This window comes from Thunnus thynnus, chromosome 21 (genome assembly GCF_963924715.1).
Source record: "Thunnus thynnus chromosome 21, fThuThy2.1, whole genome shotgun sequence".
NCBI classification, from domain to species: Eukaryota; Metazoa; Chordata; class Actinopteri; order Scombriformes; family Scombridae; genus Thunnus; species Thunnus thynnus.
This window is the reverse complement of record NC_089537.1, coordinates 19,165,375-19,187,666: the sequence shown is the minus strand read 5'-3', so window position 1 is coordinate 19,187,666 and position 22,292 is coordinate 19,165,375. Positions and strand designations below refer to the sequence as shown.

The 22,292-nt window shown below is 40.2% G+C and overlaps 1 protein-coding gene across 7 annotated transcripts in view; it reads left to right on the top strand.

The window, feature by feature from the left end:
* The window catches only part of ntng1a (netrin g1a), a 105,310-nt gene that overhangs the window by 5,588 nt on the left and 77,430 nt on the right, over positions 1 to 22,292 (top strand). For all 7 annotated transcript variants that reach the window (XM_067578077.1, XM_067578076.1, XM_067578079.1 and 4 more), the window contains exon 2: positions 2,916 to 3,592. In XM_067578077.1, the coding sequence (XP_067434178.1) occupies positions 3,344 to 3,592 (249 nt within the window). In that variant the 5' untranslated portion in view covers positions 2,916 to 3,343. The remainder of the gene's footprint in view (positions 1 to 2,915; positions 3,593 to 22,292) is intronic.

The following is a 22,292-nucleotide window of genomic DNA, read 5'->3' as shown; positions in this document are numbered from 1 at the left end:
ATAGAGACACTTTCCGGCCAGCTCTTTAGTCTCCTCCTTAACACGATAATATTATGTCTCTTAATGGGAACAGGGAGCTCAGTGCCAACAGTTCCTCTGGATAATTGGCTGCTTCCTCACCTGCTGACATCTCCCCCATTGACATTCTTACATTTTACATTTAAGGTGCTTCATTTCTTTCCCCCTTAACCTCTTCCCCCTTCCTCTGTCCCCTGACTTGAAATACTTGTTCTTGTTTTTCTTTTTTTTGTGCTGCTCTTACATTTCTTTTCTCTATCATCATCTGCAAAATCCTAGTTTCCAACCATATCTATACATAATGCTCATTTCAATTCATGCAATGGATTTTTTTGCACTAAAATGTAGTAAGTTAAATTATTTTATTTTTTAACAAAGCACAGGATATGCTATAGAATTTTTTTTTACTATTTGTACCCAGTTTTTGTGAGTATTTTTCATCTTATAATGTCCATTTTAATATCTCACCTTTACCAAGCTTTTATGCCCATATGCCATCTGCTTTCACGTAGCATTAAAGGATGTTTTTTTGTGCTGTGTGTATTTGCTGCTTTGTACAGTGTGTATTTGTACGCTACTGAGCCTTTGCTACTGACCTTGTCCGACCCCTCAAACAATTATTTACATTATATCATGTTAAAATGACTCGAAATGGTGTGAAAGTATTTGACACAGGAGCTGCTCTAGATCAACCATACCTGAATACAATGCATCAAATTTACATTAAAAAGTCACAAATATATCACTGAAAATAATAAATATCACTGTATATACATCTGAAACAGTGCTAACTGTGCCTTCACACTGTACGTCCCTCTGTACATCAAATCCCCACATCTGAAGTGAATGAAGTGAATAATCTAGAATGTGTCTTGCTGTTTTAACCTGTCTTCAGGCTTCAGGCAGACCATTTAATGTGGATACAACTTCCAAAAGCAGTATATTATTTTTCACAGATTGTCTTTCTCACACTCTCATATTACACATATGTCACCTCTTCTTTTTGTCACAGCTTGTGCTCTGTTTACAGCAACCTGCATGTGATTTATTAATATAATCCATTTTTTTACTGACGCACTATTATTTGCTAGGACCCAGTGTCTAGTCTAATCTAATCTAATCTAATCTAATCTAGTCTGATCTGATCTAATCTAATCCAATCCAATCTAATCTAATCGAATCTAATCTACTGACAATTTAAATAATTAGCAATGTGTGTATTAATACCATAATTTTGCAATAAACAACTGTCAGCTACATAAGGTCTAATTGATCCCTGACTGGAAGGGGCGTTGGGTCAGCACACACACACACACACACTGACTCAGCTGACGGATTAAGCAGTGCTAAAATGTCTACCAGTCTGTCCCTCCTGTCTCCGACCGCTGGCTCTGGTCTTCATCAATCACCTGCAGTCGAGCTGCTGTTTGTAGGCAGGAAACCTTCACACACTTGCATCTGTGGGCTCGGCCAACTGGCTCACCGCTGTGTTTCTGGCTAGAGAGATATCAAGGTATATGCAGGTTGTAGACAGGCTAATTTTTTACAGTTTAAGGTCAATTGAAAAACGAAAATCAAAAAAAAGGAAAAGATTGTGATTTGTGATTACACATACATAATGTAGCCAATGAAATGAACAATAGGAGGGAAAAAAGACAAAAGGAAATTGAATGTTTGCAAACTTAATGCCCGGCTGTGTTTCAATAGGTGTTTTAATGCAAAAACTTGAGACAAAAGGAAAAGTGAGACCGCAGGCCAGAACGGTTGGCAGATATAAATGGATACTACGTAGCCTAGAAAGTAAGTCACTGTGTGTGATATAGTGCAGTAGCTCCACCACTTAAGAGATGACACTTGAAAGCAGCACAAGTCACAACATATTTATGTTAAAATACAATGGCTTATATCCTAAACTGCAAACTGGGACAATAACAAGGAAGAGTGACAACTTCAACCTGTTTAAGTGAAATTCTAGTGTCAGTGCTTTTGCTGTTCACTCTATTTCAAAGGATCTCAAGTACAATTAAATTATCTCAGCTACATAAGCAGAAAATTGAAATATCCTTAGTTTATTTCCATTGTTTGACACATTTCTTCTATGACATTTCAAATGAACATTGACATCACTCTCCAGAAACAGGTTGTTATTAAACTGGAAAAAACAGGTCCATCATCATACTGATCTAGATGTTTTAAAGAATTAAATATTATAATTCAATATAGCTGATATAGCCAAGTTTTATAATTTAAACCACTTTACGACCAGCTATATTCATTCACTACACAGTTGCATCTACACAATCTCACTCTTGTTATTGACACCTACAAAAAAAGTTTCTTAAGTATTTTATGATAAAACTGTCATGTAATGTATAGAATGATAAGATAGTCTCTCAATAAATGACATTTACATTAAGCAGAGCACTTCACAGTCCTGCTCAGTATTTATGATTAAGGCAGCATCAGGTCAAGTCAAGCCAGAAATCTAATTTGTTACTATATGACCATAATTGCTTAAAAAACACAACGTTTCTTGATGTTTTTTTGATATTGATGCCTGCTCTCCATCATTGGAGCCCATGCAGTGCGGGGTGTGTGTGGGTGGCGAAAACTGTAACACTGTAGGCTTGATACCGTCTAGTGAGATGAGGGTTTGGTGTGAAAGCAGCAGGATCCAATTCACCCTGATGGCCTCGCTTACTGATTTTCTCTGTTTTGATGGACAACAAACACCAACATGGCACCCCTCCCTAGCACCCATCCAACTTTCTAGTCACACATACACCTTTCACCCATGCAATGGCGCCAGCTAATGCTCTCTCACTGTCAAGTTGTCTTCCCATAAGGGAGGTTTATTCACCCTCCTCCCCTTTCTTCTGTTTCTCATTTCTCCGCAGCGCCAGATCGCCACGCAGGACAAGGACCATGATTGACAGCCAGGGAAGCTGAGGAGACCTGTCACTCATCTTCATATCAGCGTGTCAGAGGGCTATCTCCTTCTCGCTTCCCCCTTCTTCCTCCTCCTTCTCCTCCACCATCCTCCTCCCTCCCTCAATCCTCTCCTCTTATCTTATCAATGGGCTGGTAACCTCACCATCCCTTCGTAGTTATCCACCACTCCAGAGACCTGAAAGAGACTGAAATAGTAAAGAAAAACACGGCAACACTTCTAAACAGACCCTTGCTCCACCTGACGGGAGTTTGGCATGCCTCCTCACTCCAGCTGAGTGAGTTGTAGTAAGTGGAAGTAGAAGAGGGATCCCTTGTTCATACGCCTTCATAAGGAGATACAGCTCCTTGAGAAGGAGCCGAGAGAGGACCAGTCATGCGTTTCCAATTTGCGTTGACGCTGCAGGCGCTGTGGACTGGTGTTTGCCAGGCGGCCATGCAGCACTACCCTGCAGCGTGGGGCCACTACGATGTGTGTAAGTCCCAGGTTTACTCAGATGAAGGCCTGACCTGGGACTACATGGCCTGCCAGCCAGAGGCAGCAGACATGACCCAGTACCTGAAGGTTACTCTGGATCCCCCCAACATCACCTGTGGAGACCCTCCAGAGACATACTGCGCCCTGGTGAGTAGATAAGCACACTGACATGCAAAAAGCTTCACTAAAAAATGCAGAAAAGAAATCCATCCTTTAAATAAATTGTAAACCTAGCAGAAAACAGTAAGGCAGCTCTTTTATCTGTGTGTGTGTGTGTGTGTATCGCATATCAGCTCGGCTTGTTCTGACCTCAGAGACGTGACAGACACTTTCAAAGCCCGTGTGACTCAGACACGTCGCTGTGGCTGGAGAAATAGAGGTTCGCGCCCGTCGACGTCAGTGTCTCTGCTGTTCAGAGAGCTGCTTCTCGACGTGCACAGCAAACACTGTCTGATGTGCTGTTGACGCTGCTTACTCGCAGAAAACACGCTACAGTGTGACTTTACCAACGAAAACACACCTCCTCATCTCACTCCATACACATATGAGAGTCACATAAGAATACAGCTCCCTCAGTAGTTCTGATTTCAAAGAGAATAGATGTTCCAGCACAGCTTTTTCTGTTGCATCAGTGTGTGTCTTTTAGCAGAGTCGGATGAGTGAGCGGCCTTAAAATTCAAACAATCTCTGGGTGATATAGTGCACATGTGGGCTAAAAATACAACAGTATGTATGAGGAACTTAAATGGAACACTATTTTAAGTGTAAATACGCAAGTTTTTTTTCACTTTTATAGAGTTTTCTGTCATCTTTACTTATAAGCATTCATTGTTTCGGAGCAGAACACACTGGTGCAAAATTAATAAGAATAGTGTAGAGTGCTGTGGTGTAATGGTTCAAGAACATTCTGTATTAGTCCTGATGGTCAGTTTTCACCCTTAAAATCTTTATTTGTGGAATCCAGTGAAATTTTTTGTGTTGTGGACATTTACTTTCCTTTTAATCATACCTGCCTTCCTTTAAGTAAATTTATCTGCTTTAGTTTTCTCAGATCTTTTGGTGATCAGCTTTGAGATAAAGCAGGTAGGAATACTTCTTTTGTCTGTTTAGCCACGGAAGTTCTCAGTGCTCCTGCTATCCGCTCCATTTTTCATCTACTTTTTACCAAGCAAACTATAGACATAGTGAAACATCTACTATGCAAAAGAGATATTTCTCCCCAAAAGAAGATTTCAGGAGCTTGCAACAGGCTAATTCATTATCATACTGTATGAATCAAATTTCCTTTTTAATATGACAAACTGCACCATTTTTCCTACTGTTAAGCTTATAGTTGTTTTGGGACCAAAAACACTTGACTGTCAGAGGGCATTTTAAAATAATGAGTCAATTGACATTTCTTTTGGTTTGATTTCACAACAATAGCGTGTAAGAGTTGTTCAATCACGGAACAAATTTGCCATGTTTGACTTGTGAATAAATGGCTCTACATTGTTGCACACTACAGCAAAACCATGCTGACTTAAAAGTGATATTTTACTAGATGAGAAGGATTTGATATTTAAACAGCACAATAAAAAGCAGTGATTGGTTGATTGGCTCCCACTTGGAGAGCCTCTGTGGTGGCTGTTGATTCTGCAAATTATATCGCAATCATGAAAATCACAAATTCCTGGTGGAGCTGAAAATAAAATGAGCAAAAGATGCATATTAGGTCAAGTATTTAATTAGCAAACCGCCCTCCTCCTTATTCCGGGTCCTTTTTACTTTGAAGTTCACAGCTGGTCGCCTCAGATTAACACTAAATGATGAATTCATTTTGGGTCGTCGTGTGTTAGCGAGTCATCAAAGATTCCCTCAGAACAAATACACTCCTCAACAGCTTCAAGAGCTCTTTGGATAAATAGAGAGATGTTCCAGGAAAAGTGGGAACTTGAGGAGTATAAATAGACAGTCGCCATCAGCACGAAGTCAGCTGAGAGGAGAGACAGAGGAACAGAGAGGGATTAACAAAACACAGATGACAGAGACAGCGAGCGAATGATCAAGAGAGAAGTGAGAACGGGGGGATCATGGGGGAGACAGAGACTCAGAGGACTATGTGCAAAGCATACGGTGTCTGAAGAACTAATATCTCCTGCGTGGGGCGGGATGGGGGCTCTGAAATGTGAATAATTCAACATGTTTTGTAGCTAATGTGTTTTATTCATAGGACACATTATTCAGCCCGACGTCTCTCAGGCACTTTTTTGAAAAATGCTGACACCCATGATCGGCTGAAGGTTGGTTCAAGGCAAAGGGAGTTAGTGGCGGTTGAGAGGGAAGGACGCCGTATCTAGGAGGTCATCATCAAAATGGGGTCAACCTCCGTTCTCCCTCTGGGCAGGCCCGTGACCTCTGATTGATCCGCATTTGAACCTGAAGTGTGTCTGGTATTTGCTTTGCAGCGGCTGTGTTGCGGATAAATTGGATGATGTCTGAATCCTGGATGAGCAGCGGTCCGTGTCTGATTCTTCCGTTGAGCCGTTTCTATTTCTGGAGTCACAGTTGAGACTGAGTTTATTATTATTATTGCCAGCCTTTTAACAGTCTGATGATCGCTTATTGAATTAGTGGGAGTTTGCGCCGCGCTGTCGCCCTCATGTCTCCGGCAGTCAATGTGATAGGAGTGTTTCAATTAAACAGGCAGTGGTTAGCTCCCACATAACCATTTCCTCCCTCTACTGTACTCTACTCGTCACAAATCACACAAACATCAGTGAAATATGACCCCTGCTGCTTGCCATAGAGTCCAATACTCTGCAATTGGTTTATGTTTACCCCAGGCGGTAACGTGGCTCCAAATCAACATCAGAACAATTGTCATTGATATTCCAGCTACTCTAGCTGCCAATATGCTGCTGCAATGCCAATAGTGGTTTGTATCGTAAGTAAGATCATTGCAGATTCGGGGCAATTATCATTAGGCCGCATTATCGGAGAATTTCATCTCTCTGGTAATTGATTTTGCGCTCATAGAGGCTGGTGTATTTTAAAGCCTTGTGTCTGCTTCCTGGAGTGCTGAAGGTAACAGACACCAAAGCCTGACGAGAGGAGAGAGAGAGAGAGAGACAGAGATGCAGCAGCCCGAGGGCGTGGTGCTAATATGAGCATGGTTATCTCAGGTTGCGGCCTTCATCCCAGGGTCACAGATAAAGGAAGACAGCCTCACACATACGCATACAGTATGTTGGCACGTACACACACCACTCTCCCCAGTAAAAGACTTTTTTATTCTGCTTCTAGCCCAGTGACCTTTTCGATAGCAATAAGCTGGCATTCACTGAACTCTGCAACACGAATCTGCCATCATATGAGATTTCTCTGTCCCCTCCAGTTAGACTCTGACTGGCCTTTAACAGCCTGGACAGGTCACACAGCCTCAACCAGTTGATGATTGAGTTTTCGCAGCATTCAAGCGAGAAGCTTTGACGTCATACAAAAATTGGGTACCACTGCAGAAGAAGCTGAAGCTCATTACTTGTCTAAGAAGTCTGATTATTGTGTATACTGCAATACTACTTGAACTGTGATTGTGTTTCACAACATAAAACATAAAATATAGTGAACTGAAATAATTCTGTTACATTTAAATGTGCTGGGCAGTATAGGTAGATTAAAATGAGTTGTAGTTGTGCTTTCTGTGTAGCTCCTGCATCATAGTATAGTGGACTCTCAAGGGAATGATCAGTATTTCATTTACTCTACTGCAGAGATATGCTGTTAAAACTGACGTAAAGTAACATCCACTCATTTACTTACACACTCCAACACACAACTCATCAAACAGCATGACCTTGTATGTGTCGGTTCTTCTTTGATGCATATGGCATTAAATATAGAAGAACCCCCTTTCTAGGTGTAACTCCATAATTCATACCACATGTAAGATACATGCTTGTGTGTATGTGGATGTCCTCATGCATTCCCGTGCAAGTACTGTATGTCTCCATTTGGGCCATCAATTTGCAACCAGGAAATGCTGATGAATGCTGAAACCTGAGTCCCGGCAGGCTGGTACATTTCAGAGCCAATCAAATCTAAATGAGGAAACGAAGGGGATTATTAAAAAGGTGGTGCGGAGTGTGGCTTTTTTTTCCCCATTTTAGCTCCAATAAGAGGTCATTAAAGATGTGCCATGGTAACTCACAAATAGTGTCTTAATTATTCTCCTTAGCTAATGAGAAAAGTAGAGCGATGCACTGATTTCAGCCTTAAAAAGTAGACTTTTGGGGCTTTTTGAACCATTAGCAACGCTGGAAGAATCAGTAAAAGTAGCTGCATTAGAGTATGTGATAATTGTTTTTTCCACCAAAGCTTCAGTATGGAATATATTTCATGCTCTTCATGTTAGAAAGTTATATTTCCACTCTGAATGTTTAAATCCCTTAAACTGTCATGAAATGATGTTTTGGATGCTTTGTGTACCATTTGCTCATGCAGCAAATACTATACAGTATATATGGTTGATGGTGCAAATATGCCACATGGTACAGCTATGAAAATAAATAGAAAAGCCTCATGAAACAGCCCTTTCCTTCTGTTTTAAGTGTTAAATAATTAATTTCATCCCTGAGTTTTGCCAACTAACCAGTTTATTCATGAGTCAGCGTTAACTACAACAATAGCAGAGCACAAGGTTTTTTAAGTTAGTATTTATTTGTGTTACACATGGTTGTGAACTGTGAAAACAGGTTAAAAATACTGAGGTGAAGAGTAGATGTGTTTTGTTTTTTTGCTACTTGTGGTGTTGTGGATCATCTCGTTTAGTGAAAACAGGTGTGTGTTGTTATATCCCCTCAGCGGTGACAGGGCACTGTCAAGTGAAATAAGGGTAAAACTGTTGCTCAGCGGATGACATTCAATTAAAGTTAGTGCGTTCATGTGTGTATTTGGGTGTGCATATATCTTAACTTTAGATGTCAAAAATATTTAAGTATATGAAGTATTTATATTTTTGTTTTGTTTTTGTAGTTTTTTACTATTTGTAGCTATGAAATTCACCCCTGTGCTTACCTGAGCAAATGGTACGTTCCAGTTTAAATTAGGCTTAGATGGTAATGGTGCTACTCACTTCTCTGCAGTGGGAGAGAAGTCTGCAGCCTACTGTGAAACTCTAGCTTTTGTTTATTCATTTTACCTCAGATTAATGGTGTTTTTGTTGAACTGTGCCTCTTGCTCCAGTTTTTTTTCATGAATTCATCATCTCCTTCAAAGATTTCCAGTGGGCCAGTTTTATTTGTTGCATGCTTAAATATGATCTGCCTTCACTAAACAGACAAGCAGCACTCATAATAGTAATTTAGAGCATATCATGTCCAATGTTTTATTTGCTGTCTCAATGACCAGCCCACTAAAGCATTAGCAAGGGCTTTGCTAGGTGTTTTAGCCAATAAATGCAAGTGAGGGGTGCCACTGGCTCCCATGGATTTACACTGGGATATACAAATCTGACCTTTTCCTAAGCTGATCCTGATTAGAGGTTTCAGACAGACAAAGCGTTTTACTCCGTTCCCCGTACCCCACCCCACACTCAGGCACTGTGCCGCCTCTCCACAGGCTCCATGCTGACATTTCCTTGAGAGACGAGTGTGCTGTCAGCAGCAATATGTCTCATTTCATATTGTAACACTCAGTCAATGCACAAGTTAGAGGAGGATGAGAGAGTGAGAAAAGCGACGGCGGCATCTTTCGCAGGGCTACAGTGTTGTCTGTGACATTCTGTCTCATAAACTTGTTTATATTGGCTTTTCTGTGAGGGGGCAAGACTGCAAAAACATGCACAAAGGCAGCTTTTCAGACCTGCTGATTGACTTCAAAAAAGGTCAGATTCCAGGAACGTAGTAGCAATTAACCAGCATTGAAAAACTAATTACTCATTCAATAGAACTGTTTAACATCAGAGGATTAAGTCAACTTGATCCATTTTATGTGTCTTCTTTCATCTCTGCCCAACCGAACCAAATCAAAGGTTTATTGAAATTAGTGACAGAGGCACAGGATATGGACCAAAACAAACTAAAAGGAAAGACGTGTACTGTAATTCTCAAACTCTTAGTGCACAACTGATTGTTCTTTGTTTGATTTGTGATAGCTATCTGGACCCCGAAACAAAGCAGGCGTTATTATTTCTGAATAATTCACAGACAGGCAGTGTTTGAGACCAGGCTGAATTTTTCACACATGATCTTAATTTATGCTCAAGGGAATTCTGTTTCTTTTACTGTATGTGATTTTAATTAGCTTAATCAACACTAAACACATTTTCAATTTGTAGTTAAGGTACACTATTTTCACTTTCATTTCACTTTTTCACTTTATGTATATGACATGACACTCTTATGTGTGGAACAGTTTTCATTATCTAGGAGCCATAAAATACTCAAATTACCTTTAACGCAACTGTGAATGATATATGCTAAAGGAGCAGGGCCTCTTAAATTACTCTAAAATACAAGGGACTGCTACTTCAACATTAGACCATATCTCCATGAAAATTAATCTCACACAGGAACCTCTTCATCTTTTATTATCAACATCATGACATAATGTACAATACTTATAACAGCAGCTAGATTGTAAACTTTACTGTAGTTATTACCACTAACACATTCCCATAACACAAACCAGATACTACTACTGCCTCCACCCTCTCACTGTTGATGCTGATGGGATTGTGGCTGTTATGTTTCAGTCTCCTGAAGACCAATGTCAGTTCTTCTGTTTTCTTTGGGTATATATACGTGCAAAACCCATTATTAAATCACTGATATCAACATATTATTGTCAACAATGCTATTTAAATCATCCTCACTCAGGAAGAAGCTTCAATGTCAAGGGCATTATATCTTGCAACATGAAAAATGTAATACATATGCTTAAATTTCCCTGTGGTCTTGCTTATATGGGGAAAACAACCAGAGCCCTCAAAACTAGAATCCCTGAATGCAGCCCAGTTGCTGTCCATTTTAAAGAAGCCCAGCACAGCATATCCACTCTCAGATACATCGGCATCAAAGCTATTAAATACCCTCATAGAGGAGGTGACATTGACTCTCTACTCCTGAGGAGAGAACTGTTTTTTATACACTGGATACTCTCATACCAAGGGGTGTGAATGAGGACTTTAATATCAGACAGTTCCTGTGATTGTTTATTTATCATTGCCATGTGCTCTTCAGGTATGAATTCATTCCTGTGCTGTTTATTAATGTCTGCATTATTTATATCTGACATGGTTATCCCCTGCACTATTTTTCATATTTGAGTAATCATCTGAGGGTTGGATATTGTAGATTCCTTTTTAGAAATGAGGGACATCTTTTTAGAATATGGAGGTGCCTCTATTTAAATCTAGCCATACTGAAAATATGATAGATACTGGCCTGATGTATTTCTATTGTGCTCTGAGCATCCTTTATATATTTCTATGCATTATTTGCATATATTTTTCTTTACACATGTGTTTGGCAGTTGTGACTGTATAAATAATATCAGTGATATAATGGATTTTACACATATATCATGTGACTGTCATGTAACCGGAGTCTATGATCTATTTAAGATGGCGACTGTATATATTTTGTGTGTAGTCTGAAGAAGAGCATGTAGCTCAAAACGTCACTGGTGGATGTCTCAATAAACTGCATCTAAGGGAGCTACAGTGTGTGGACCTTCATCTTTTTTTGTCATCTTATATAAATATCATTGGTCTCATGGCGTCTATTTCAGACATTGTGGGAGTTCTAGAAGTCTATCAGACTACCCTGCATGTTGAAAAATGATGCAAAGGGGTACCCAGTGCATTAAAAATGACGCCAAGGGGTGTGACAAAGCAGCACTATTTGATGCCCTGGTAATGAGAAGGGGCTGCATTACCACAAGACACGATACATGCAGCATTTTGATTCATTTTCATTTTGATCCCCCCCCCCCCTCACACACTCCCCACTCCCCCCTAATCTGAACCCACCAGCATGAGGAGCTTCCATTTTGTATCTTGTTACATTCAGCTGAAACTCCAGTTCAGTGAGAATGGGTCAGATATTGTCTAACACAGCACAGAACTGTCAAGGCATCCAGACTGCATCTATCTGACCAATGTGAAGGTTAGACACTCTGTGGTCACAGGAGGATCTCATCATATTCTCCCTTCGCCATCCTGTGCCATAAACTTTGCATGAGAATCAGGCACTGTCTGAATTTTTATCATTTTATTTCCTTCAGCCACTTGTTCTTCCAGGTCTTCAAGCGCCAACACAAACACAGAGTGGTCAGCCAGCCTTGGCCAGGCTCAAGAGAAGTCCATTAAACAAGCGTTGGCAGAAAATCCCACACATTCTGTTATGGCCATGCCAGGAGTTATTTTGTGATAGTGTGTTGTCATTTACATTTTTAATGTACTGAGTTTTTCACCAATGTGCCACATCTAAATGATTTCCTACATTTCCTAGAATGCCTTTTGGCAACCCACAGGAAATAAATATAACCCAGAGTTGGATCAAGAGTGTATTTAGTGATATGGATCATATTTTGTCACTTTTGGATCATTTATGAAACTCATATCTCAATAGATTGTTAGGGACTTTGGTGAAACACATGATGGCTTAATTGACTGTGTGCAACTCATCAACAGTGATTGTCCAATTAGCCTTAGCAACCGTAAGTAGGCACAGCAGACCAGTGAAGTTTTGGATTTCTCCACATGCCAAAATTATGTGCTTAGGGCTATATTAGGAGCAATACTCTGCATTTAATGAGTCTGGATTTTTCCCCTAGCTTTTCTAAAACCAAAAACACAAGAGCAAAAGTGTAAAGCATGGATTAAACAGTGTATTTACCTGCTCTGATGTAAGCTGAAAATGTTAGCATATCAGCTAACTAGCTTACTACCTACAGTAACCAGCCATTACTTTCAAAGTCAACAAGCATATAACTAACTAACTAAATAACTAACTACCTCTAAGTAGTAACTAACTCCATTAGCCTGGCATATGTATTCCCTTCACTGTGTAGGAGTTGGTCCTGCATGCTAACAGAATTTAGGATAACATTAGTGGCTCTATGGCTGGTTTTACAAAAGCAATTTGCGAGGACTGCTTACATGCATACCGCAAATTGTTCTAACACCTCATTTCACAAATGACTATCACTTGCAAAGTGCAGATACATAGGATACAAATGGATATACAGGATATGAATGGATATAAGAGTACTGTAAAAATGCAAACAGGAAAGGAAGGAAATGTTTACTCCCAAGGAGAAAAGTTTATAACAGTAAAGTTGGTGAAAAAGTTGGTATGCAGACAACATCAGGTGTTGCTGTGTGATGTTGTGTTGTGTGAGTGTGTGACTCGTCTATCTGGGCTCCATCAAGGCGTTCAGTGTTGCCTCGCCGTTTACACTGCCATAACAAGATAACAGGGGGCCTCCTTGACTCCAGCCTCCCACAGGGTTTTCTGTTGACTTTTTGTTTTTTTCAAAGTTTGGAGAAAAAACATCTCTTCCTTTGCCACAAACTGCGGAGAGGCAAGCTTGTAGAAGCTGAAGGATGGAAAATCTCCATCTTTTTTTGTACGCGTTTTATAAGAAACTATATGTCAGACTGTGAAAGTGCCACGTGAAAAATACTGCCTCGCATGCATGAGAATGACGTCTGTAAGAGAAGGGCTAATGTTTCATTTTGGGAAACAAAAACATTATATTTCACTCTTATTCAGCTTTGACTTCCAAATAAAGAAATGAATTCCCAGAAAATTAGTATTGAATATAAGTCAAGGAAGGAATGATCCCTCATAGCTCAGATTTAGCCTCTGAATATCTTAAAGACTCTCACTATTGACTACAAGTCACCCAGAAATATCACATTGTCTTACTGTTAAATGCTCTCTTCACTCACTGGATTTGAGGACTCATGCATAATATGAACCAACCATATGGGCCTTCAGTCTGATTTCTATGACACAGGGATTTTTTTTTCCTTCCATGTATTTTATTTGACGGAGGCATTTTTACCCCCTCTCTCTCTCTATTGCTTTGTGGGCTCTAAATCCCTCTTGCGGTAATGGGGGCTTTTGTTGCATTTCACAGTTCATCACTCATGGAAAATTATGGTCTGGAACCCCCCCACACACACACACACTCATCATCCCACTGTACTCCTTCCACCTTTTGTGCATGAGGCTCCCAGAATAGATGGAGATACAGTAGTGGGCTGCTGGAGAGATCCGTTGACTTCTAATTGCTCTTTGAACCTCTGGGGTGGATTTCCCCTCAGAGCTCATTCGGTTGAACACTGATTTTCACAATACCCCTCCCTCTGTGGGATAACAAATGGCGAGCGGGCAGACTTACAGAGCCGCAAGCATGGCATATGGTTGCATTCATATTTAGAGGCACTCATGATTTCATTTATTTGTGTTGAGGGCTTTTAATGTTAATTGCAGCAGATAAGTGGTAGCGTTCTGAATAGAGCAATCCCAGTGATCCCATCCCTCATTTTTATCCATGGTGGGAGGTCAGATGCTCCCACAACCATGGCAGACGCTCTCCCTCCTCTACTCAGCATTTCAAAGCAGCAGGGCCTCCCATCCCTTATCAGTACAATAAATGCCTTTTTTTTTGAGGGGGGGTAAGTGTGTATGCGTGCTTCTTTGTCTGTTTCTATTTGTATGTGTGTATCTATATCCACACCACAGGCTTTTGTGAATTCTGAACTGCAGCTCATATCTTACTGTTTTAGACCACTGTTCACATCTATTTTGGGATGTAACCTACTGTATAGGCTGTACCAATATGAGCTGCTATGATGTGGGAAAAAACATGTGAAGAACAACATGTGCCAGTATGTGCCTTCAAATTCTGCCTGGATTGAGTTTATTTTCACCTATGTTGCTTTCTTTACACCGTTGGGGTTTCTTAGCCAAACTGTTACACTACCATTACACCAATGTCACAGTTATAGTTGTCTCAGGTGAGCATTTACTTACTGTCATGGCAACACGGTTGCATGTAGGCTGCATGCTTTGGGATCAGTCTTGTATGACACATTCATGTCAACCTAATTGGAACTGGAAAATGCAGTTGCTGCTTTTTGTGTTTCAGACTCATCAGAAACCATAAGATCTGTATCAGATAGATTTAAAAAAAAAAAAAAAAAAAGAAAAAAGAAATGTGTCACTTTCAGTTGCAGCTTTTTGAAAATGTAAGAGATGTAATGTGTGTGTAATTTCTTGATGGCAAAACAAGACTGTTTTCAATCAGACGCAGAGAAAAAAGCTAAGGAAGAGATCAAGTAATTACATAACATTTTTACAAGGCAAAAGGGGTATGACCTGATGCTAAACACTATATTTTTTGTTTGTTGTTGGCTCAAAGCATTCATTTGTGGGTTTTTTTTTTTTGTTTTTACCTCAGAAGAATAAGTGGTAAGCCGTTTAAGTTTTATTTTTCTTGCCTTTTTGGTCTCACTTATTTTCCTCTGTGGAGAATTCCTCTCTCTTAGACAGCTTTTAGGCCCGTTCTGTCTTCCTCCTTGTTTGAAGGAAATGTGAGGCCTATGTTTCACCCAGACAGGCTTCAAAAAAGATTCCTGGATTACCTTGACTGACAGCTCCCAAACTCTAATATCTGTTGTGTCTGGTCCACTCTGAGCATAGGGCAAACTCTGAATCAATAGCAACGCTATCAGTGATGGAAATTGAATGCTGCATCTGAACGCTGAGTACCCCCTCATGAACTGCATAAGAGCATTTTTTTCCGCTGCTCATCTCAGGTATTTTTCTCCCTGGCAGATATGGGTATAGCTGCAGCTAAGAGAAAGTGTAAAGTTTGTTGGGACGTGCACCTTTTCTGGAGCATCAAAAATAGAACTCTGGGAGATGAGAGGCCACAGATGGAATTGTCTTCAAAGTAAAGAATCGGCTCTTTTTTTTAAAGGGATATAGCACTGCGTAAGAACATTTTCATTTTCCTGTGCACTCAGCTTGATCTGACAGGGAGAAGTAATTTGAAATTTGCTGCCATGTATCATTTTGTTGACTACTCATTGATAGTTGCAAACAGACCAGATTACTTGTTCAAAAAAGAACACAACAAAACAAGCAGAATGAAGTGACATTTCTGCTAGAAACTATTATCAAACCTATACAGGGAGATATATTCCAAAAACTACAGAAACATGAGAGCTGTCACTGAGATTTTTAGCCATTTGAACTTTCGGGAGAGCGCTGAAATGGCTCCTCTGTGCACTATCCCACACATGGCTGAGTTGCTTTGTAAGCTAGCATCTGCCCCGCAGAGGGAACTGGACCGGTCAGCACACAAGATGAAGGCCTGGAACATATGCTTGCTTAATTAAAGAAGGGGAATAACCAGTGCAGCTATTTACACCTAATTCTGACATAAATTTGCAGTTATCGCACTGGCGAGATTGTCCTCTCCCCAATTTAGGAAGTACCCGAGAGCTTTTCCTTAATAAGCAATCCTCCTGATTAAGCTAAGGCAAGAGTTACAGTCTCTTTCTGTGAGCGAGAAAAGGAGAAGAGAAGCTGAATTTAACTAGAGGGGAGGTAGTTAGCAAAGTGCCGTCACGGATATTGAGATGGTTAGCATTTTATTAACCGCAGTCAGGACAGAGAGAGTAATTGGTAAATTGGGTGCAGACTTGCAGTGTCTGCAGGACGTTGGCCTAAGGGTGCTGGGATATAGACACTTGGCATTTCAACCTCTCCATCTCCCAAACCATCCACTCAGGCAATACTGTCTGCCTCAGTCCATTGCTCCCTTAATTAGCAAGTTGTTTTATTTCCTGTGGCTGCTAAACTAGTTTTCAGTCCTTTTTTTCTCCCAGACCTTACTATGGAATGAGAGGACATACATTGAAAACATTTCCCACAAGGTGCCAGGCACTTGTCAGAGAAGCATGATGTGACAAGGATGCAAACTGTAATGTGACAAGGGTGCAAACGGTAATCTGTTCATTATGTTCGTAAGGACAGCGAGCAATTGAGAGGCTTGGTGTGGAAATGCATTTTACATCCCCTCTGTCTGCACATCAGAGGCTCTAAATGAAATGATTTAGTTAGAGGTGCCAGGCATTAGCTGTTACTCTGGGACACACATTGTTGTCACGTTGAAGGCTCTCTTTCAACGACATTCAGCATTGCTTCAGACTATTCCCCCACCGTAAACACGAGGGCGATACGCCAAGCTGCAGACACTGTGGCAGGGAGCGTTGGCGTTTGATATGAGTCTGCTACCCGCTCCTCGCCTGAATTCCCTTGGATCTCATCAAGGGCTTTCTTCTACTCGTATTATTAGCTGGCTTGCTGGCTTGCCATCACCCTTACTGTTTTAGAGAATACGGGAGAAACACTGAGAAGCAGATTATGACAGATCAGTTGTCGATTAAAATGAATATCTGAGTTTTATATGTTTGATGCTTTTCTTTCTGGCCCACCGTTTGGAACGTGGCGTCGTCAGATTTCATCTATCAGCACATGTGGAGTTTCTCATTTTCCTTTCGTGACTTGGTTTTGAAATGTGACTGCAAATTTGTGACTGCATGTATGCCAACATTAGATGCTGTGTATGGTGATGTGTCTGAATTTGTCTCCATTGTTGTTTCTTGTTGAGAATTCTTAATATTCCCCTTATGCCAAGTTAGACTGTGGAAATGTCTCATTGTCTCTTGTTATCAACTGCCTAAGCTAAAAAACACTAGCATATAATTTATTTATTATTTATTCTTTTATTAAAGCACTTTTTCACTTTATTGATGAGAATTAGATGAGAGGATTAATAGCACTCTCATTATCTGTCCTCCTAATAGTAAGCTATAGCCAGCGGTTTGTTTAGCTTAGTTTAGCATACAGACTGGAAAAACCATTAGCCTTGCTCTGTCAAAGATTATAAAAAATGTGCCTACCACCACCCCCTAAAGCTCACTAATTAACATTTTTTATCTGATTTGTTTAATTGCACATAAGTATAAAAATGACAGTTTGTGGTTTTATGGGTGGTTATGTGCTGCACTGTTTTGTGGCGGGGTGCACTGACTTCCTGGAATCTAGTTGCCTGGCAACCTTAGGGTGACAAAACTCCAGTCTTTATGCTAAGCTAACCTAACCAGCTGCTGGTAGTAGCTTCATATTAAGTGGACGGAGTGGTATTTCCTTAAATATCGAATTATTCCTTTACAAAAAGAAAAAACTATTTTGTCTGCTGCAGCAGTAGTGCGGTGATCCTCTGTTATGAAACCACGTTGCAGAAAACTGTCTTCAAACAATGCAAAGCAAGAGAAACAAGGACGGGACATGACAACATAGTTCTTGAGCCATCAACTCCTACAGTATGATTTAAAGTTAGGCAATGATGACGAAATGATGGAGCTGTTAAACATGCATGGTATTTCGTGTTTGAGCTGCTGACTAGACTTCATGACAGTCACTTTGAATCGCACATGACATCACTAGTGTCACTGAATCCCCCTGAGGTAGGGTTTGTAGCCACACTACATCTCACAACACATTCTGGCTTTGAAAAAAAGTGCAAGTGCACTTTCGCTGTCAGTAATTCTGCACTCATTTTCAATTTTGCTCCGCAACAACTGAGCAATTTATTTTAGTCCCAGCAGAATAAAGTATGTCCTGCTAATAATCCTAATTAGCTTCTCTAATGTACTCCCCCTTCCTCCTCTAAATACTCCCTCTGGTGTGCAATTGAGGCTGGAACCTATTCAGCCCTGCCGCTACCTCTCAGCTGTCTGTCTGACTGATAGGGAGACTTCTAGCTACTATGGAAGGTGAAACCGGTGTTTCTACTGAGGCTTCAGTTAATACAATAACAACATTTCGAATTTTTTCTTTAAATTAATTCATCCATGGAACTGATCATGTCTCTGCTTTAGTGTCCATACTTGGGATAATTTTCAGCCATGCTAGACAATGTATGCTATTAACTTTGGTATTAACGTGTGACTTTTTCTCTAGCACCATCATGAAGTGGTCATTTGTAGTTTTGAGTGAAACACCTCAACTAATATGGGATGGATTACCATGAAATTTAGTACAGACATTCCTGTCCCTCACAGGATAAATTGTAAGTACTGAAACCTTTTCATCTAGCGCCATCATCAGGTCAAAATTTCAATTTGTCCAATACTTTGGTTAAAAACACGCAAAACTAATGACACTTCCATCAGACTCAGCTGTACTTTGTGTTTAGTGCTAATTAGTAAGTGTTAGCATACTAACTCATTAAACTAAGATGGTGAAATGCTAAACACTTTACCTGTTTAGCATCAACATGTTATCATTGTTATTGTGAACATGTTAGCATGCTGATGTTAGCATTTGGGACCACACTGCTTTGAGCTTAAGTACAGTCTGGCAGAGCCACTAGCATGTCTGTAGACTCTTAGTTTTCTTAATTACTAAGCAGTTACTACATTAGCCTACGTATTTAAAATGCATAAAAAGCTATGAGTATTAATGTTACTTAACTCAAACTACTTTTAAACCATATGTAGCCATCGTCTATCAATTTTCTAAACATTGTAATTTATTTTTCTAATTTGATATTTGGTGTTCACCTGGTGTGGAAGCAGCCCATTTCAATCAGTTCCTCTGTGTGCCACTTAGCTTCTGCTTTGCTCAAGAGCTCATATACCTCACCTCTCAGCTATTGATGGAAAAAAGAGTTTTTAGCCATTCATTTTAAACTCACTCATTTTTTGGCATCTTTTTTGGAATTCAAACCAGTCACCAGCCTGCACCTCTCCTATATGGACTGCCACCATAATTTGAAGTTAACTCATTTAAAAAATAGTTATTTCCTGTAGTGTATCTATTAGTTTACAAGAGGAAACACTACCAGATTTAGGTCAGATTACAAAACCAAGAGCAAACTGCGATATTCCCAGTTTTCCCTGCGGTGTTGATAATATTAAGGAGAGAAACCTGGCTGGTGTTCTTGCTTCATTGCTATTGACTCTTTTGAACCTGCAGAGGTACTTTTGTGGAATAGATCATAGAAGCCAACGTGTGTCTATATGTGTGTTGGTGTGTGTGACTGTGTCTCACTGTGTATCCGGGTGCCATGTGGCACTAAGCGACTCAGCTTTGCTCTGCCAAGAGATAAGAACACAGGGTAAGCCGCTCGCTGTGCCAGCCTACTGGATTTCACCTCTGAATCGTCTTTGTTGGAAGTTGTAGGGCTGCTCTATTTCTAAAGTAACAATTCTTGCAGAGCGATGTATTGACTTTATATGGTGTACATGCTCAATGTGAGAACCTATTTGAAATAGATTATCAATGGCAAAGCACTTGAGAGCGAGGGGGGAAAAGTTAAATCCTTCAAGGGCTGGAAATTGTAAGGTTGTTAAAGCATTGTTCATGAAGGACAGTTTCGCATGGTGATTAGGAATATTAGCGTGTAGTGGCTGTTCTAATTGTTTCTGATTATGTAAGCACTTTAATCTCAAGTGCTTTATATTATTATAGCAGCACAAAGATTACGTGAGAGATGCTGTTTAATCTACTGTGTTATTGCAGATCAGTGCATAGTGAAATAAAGAGAGAGTAGCTCTTGAAGTAAAGGTGTTAGACTGTTGTGCTGACTGGATGCAAGCCTTGCAGAAGAGTCCTGCCAGTGAAATGTTGGCAGCAGTCAGCAAACAGGTCTGCAACAAGAGGGCAGTGCCTGCTGGGAAGTGTAGGCGGAGGCAGGCATATGGCTCACAGGCTTTTGCTTCAACAGTGCTTACCCTTGCTAGGCTGCCTTTTTAGCTTGTTTTAAGAGTGCAGAACTGAGATAATTGAATCCCATAGTGGTAATTTAGTGTCTTATATTGTTGGACAAAGGGTCAGTGACCACACAGTGTCATGCAAATGGTTTTACAGCTTCTCCAGGTGTGCAACCACAGATTTATTCAAAATGATCTAATTTTATAAGTGAATTTGGTTGTTTGAGGCTCTTCCTTATTAATGGTCATTAGTCATATGATGTATCTGAAGAAAAGGAGTAGTCTAATTGTGGAGAGAGGCTGGTTGGCTAACAGGCAATGTGGCACTGTTACCAAATTATCTGATTTCTTTGTGTCTGCTTTTGCATCATGAATGGATTTGACTGTTTTTTAACTTAGGAAACTTAACTGTGTCTGTCTTATGGACACTTTCTCCTGTGTATTACTGTAAGCTCTACACCAACTGCTGCATTGATCAGTGACCAGCTAAGTTATTAGAGATACAGTTTATGCAGAGTCAATGTGGCAATTAACAGATGTTGAAATGACAGCTTGCAACAAACTTAAAATTTCTGTAAATATCAGTCTTTGGTGTATTGTTGCTACTTGTGTATGATAACATGAATATTAGGAGTGAGATGACTAATGTGAAAATTCAACTCCTCTGGTAGAAGTTGAGTCTTCCTTAGATACAACTGCTGTCTGACCTCTGTAGACGAGCATCTGTGGTTGAAGAAGCACATCCTGAGATCACAAACACATATGGTGCTCACACTTTGGTGCATTTCTGCAGCTCATCATTTGATTGCTTCAGCTCCTTCAAGCCCTGTTAAATACTTACTTAGGCTATGAAAGTTCAAATAAATTGCTTCTTCGTCACAACTATTGATATGAAAAGTGTTCTTTTCAGGTATTTTGGACTTTTTGTAACAACATGGACATTTTTCTTTTCTTGACATATTTGATTGTTCATGTTTAGCGTTGGATTCCTGACTCCTCCGTTCCGCATATCAATGTGTCCTTGCTGCTCCCGATGGTTGCACCAGCACCTTGCATGGTAGCTTGCCGCCGTTGGTGTGCCAGTGTGTGTGTGTGTGTGTGAATGGGTGAGTGAGCAGCAAAAAAACCCACTGTAAAGCACTTTGGATAAAAGTGCTATATAAAATGCAGCCATTTACCGTATTGAAAGCTGCTACCTGTCAGCACATGGTGCTAACCATCTGAGCAACAGAATAGCTAGCCCCTCCTTGCACCTAAAAACAAGTCTTTGTTAATTATGTGCTAGACAGGTACCTTCTTATCTAACAAAAATATTATTGCTTTAGGGCCAGGACTCCCGTCGTTACCCTTGTACTTACTGTGTCAAGTTTAAAGCCACTCAGTTGTTATTCTCTAACCACCATGGCTGCTCCCTGAAGCAATTATAGTAGATATGAAAATTAAAAACTTGCCCTGTTCTCTGCTACTGTACACTGAACCAGTGTTTACCTTGTTATATAATTGCTTGCGGTGTATTTTGTGTTTTTTTTTACTTTTTGGGGGGCCGTTTCAAGTTCTACCTTATGAATATTCAGCACAGAAACTTTTACATAAAGGCCTGGTAGAAATATGATGTATGTTTGAGTGACAGCCGCTGAACACCCCCCCTCCTCCCAAACCTTGTCTTTTCAAATCCCTTCTGGACACCGCCTGGCTGCCTCCAGCATAACAATTTAAATCCCACCTGATAATTCTTCTTGTCACACTGACAGCTGTCATCAAGTCAGCCGTGTTCACTGTTTAGTTTGCTTTTCAAATTAGCAAGTGGATATTCTCACAATGGTCTTTGTTTTTCCTCTTCTGAAAAAGGAAAAATACACCCTCAGGGAACGCAACCAGACATAGAGCAAGTTTTGTTCGTGTTGCTGAGAATTGACAGCCAGTTTGATTTGACATTTGCTGCAGTTTGCTGCTGCAATTATTGAAGTTTTGAATATTTCAGTTTGGATTTGTCCGGTAGATACTCAAAGCAATTGATCGCGTTTGTTGTACATGCGGTACAAACTGCCCGCTGCTATATCTGAA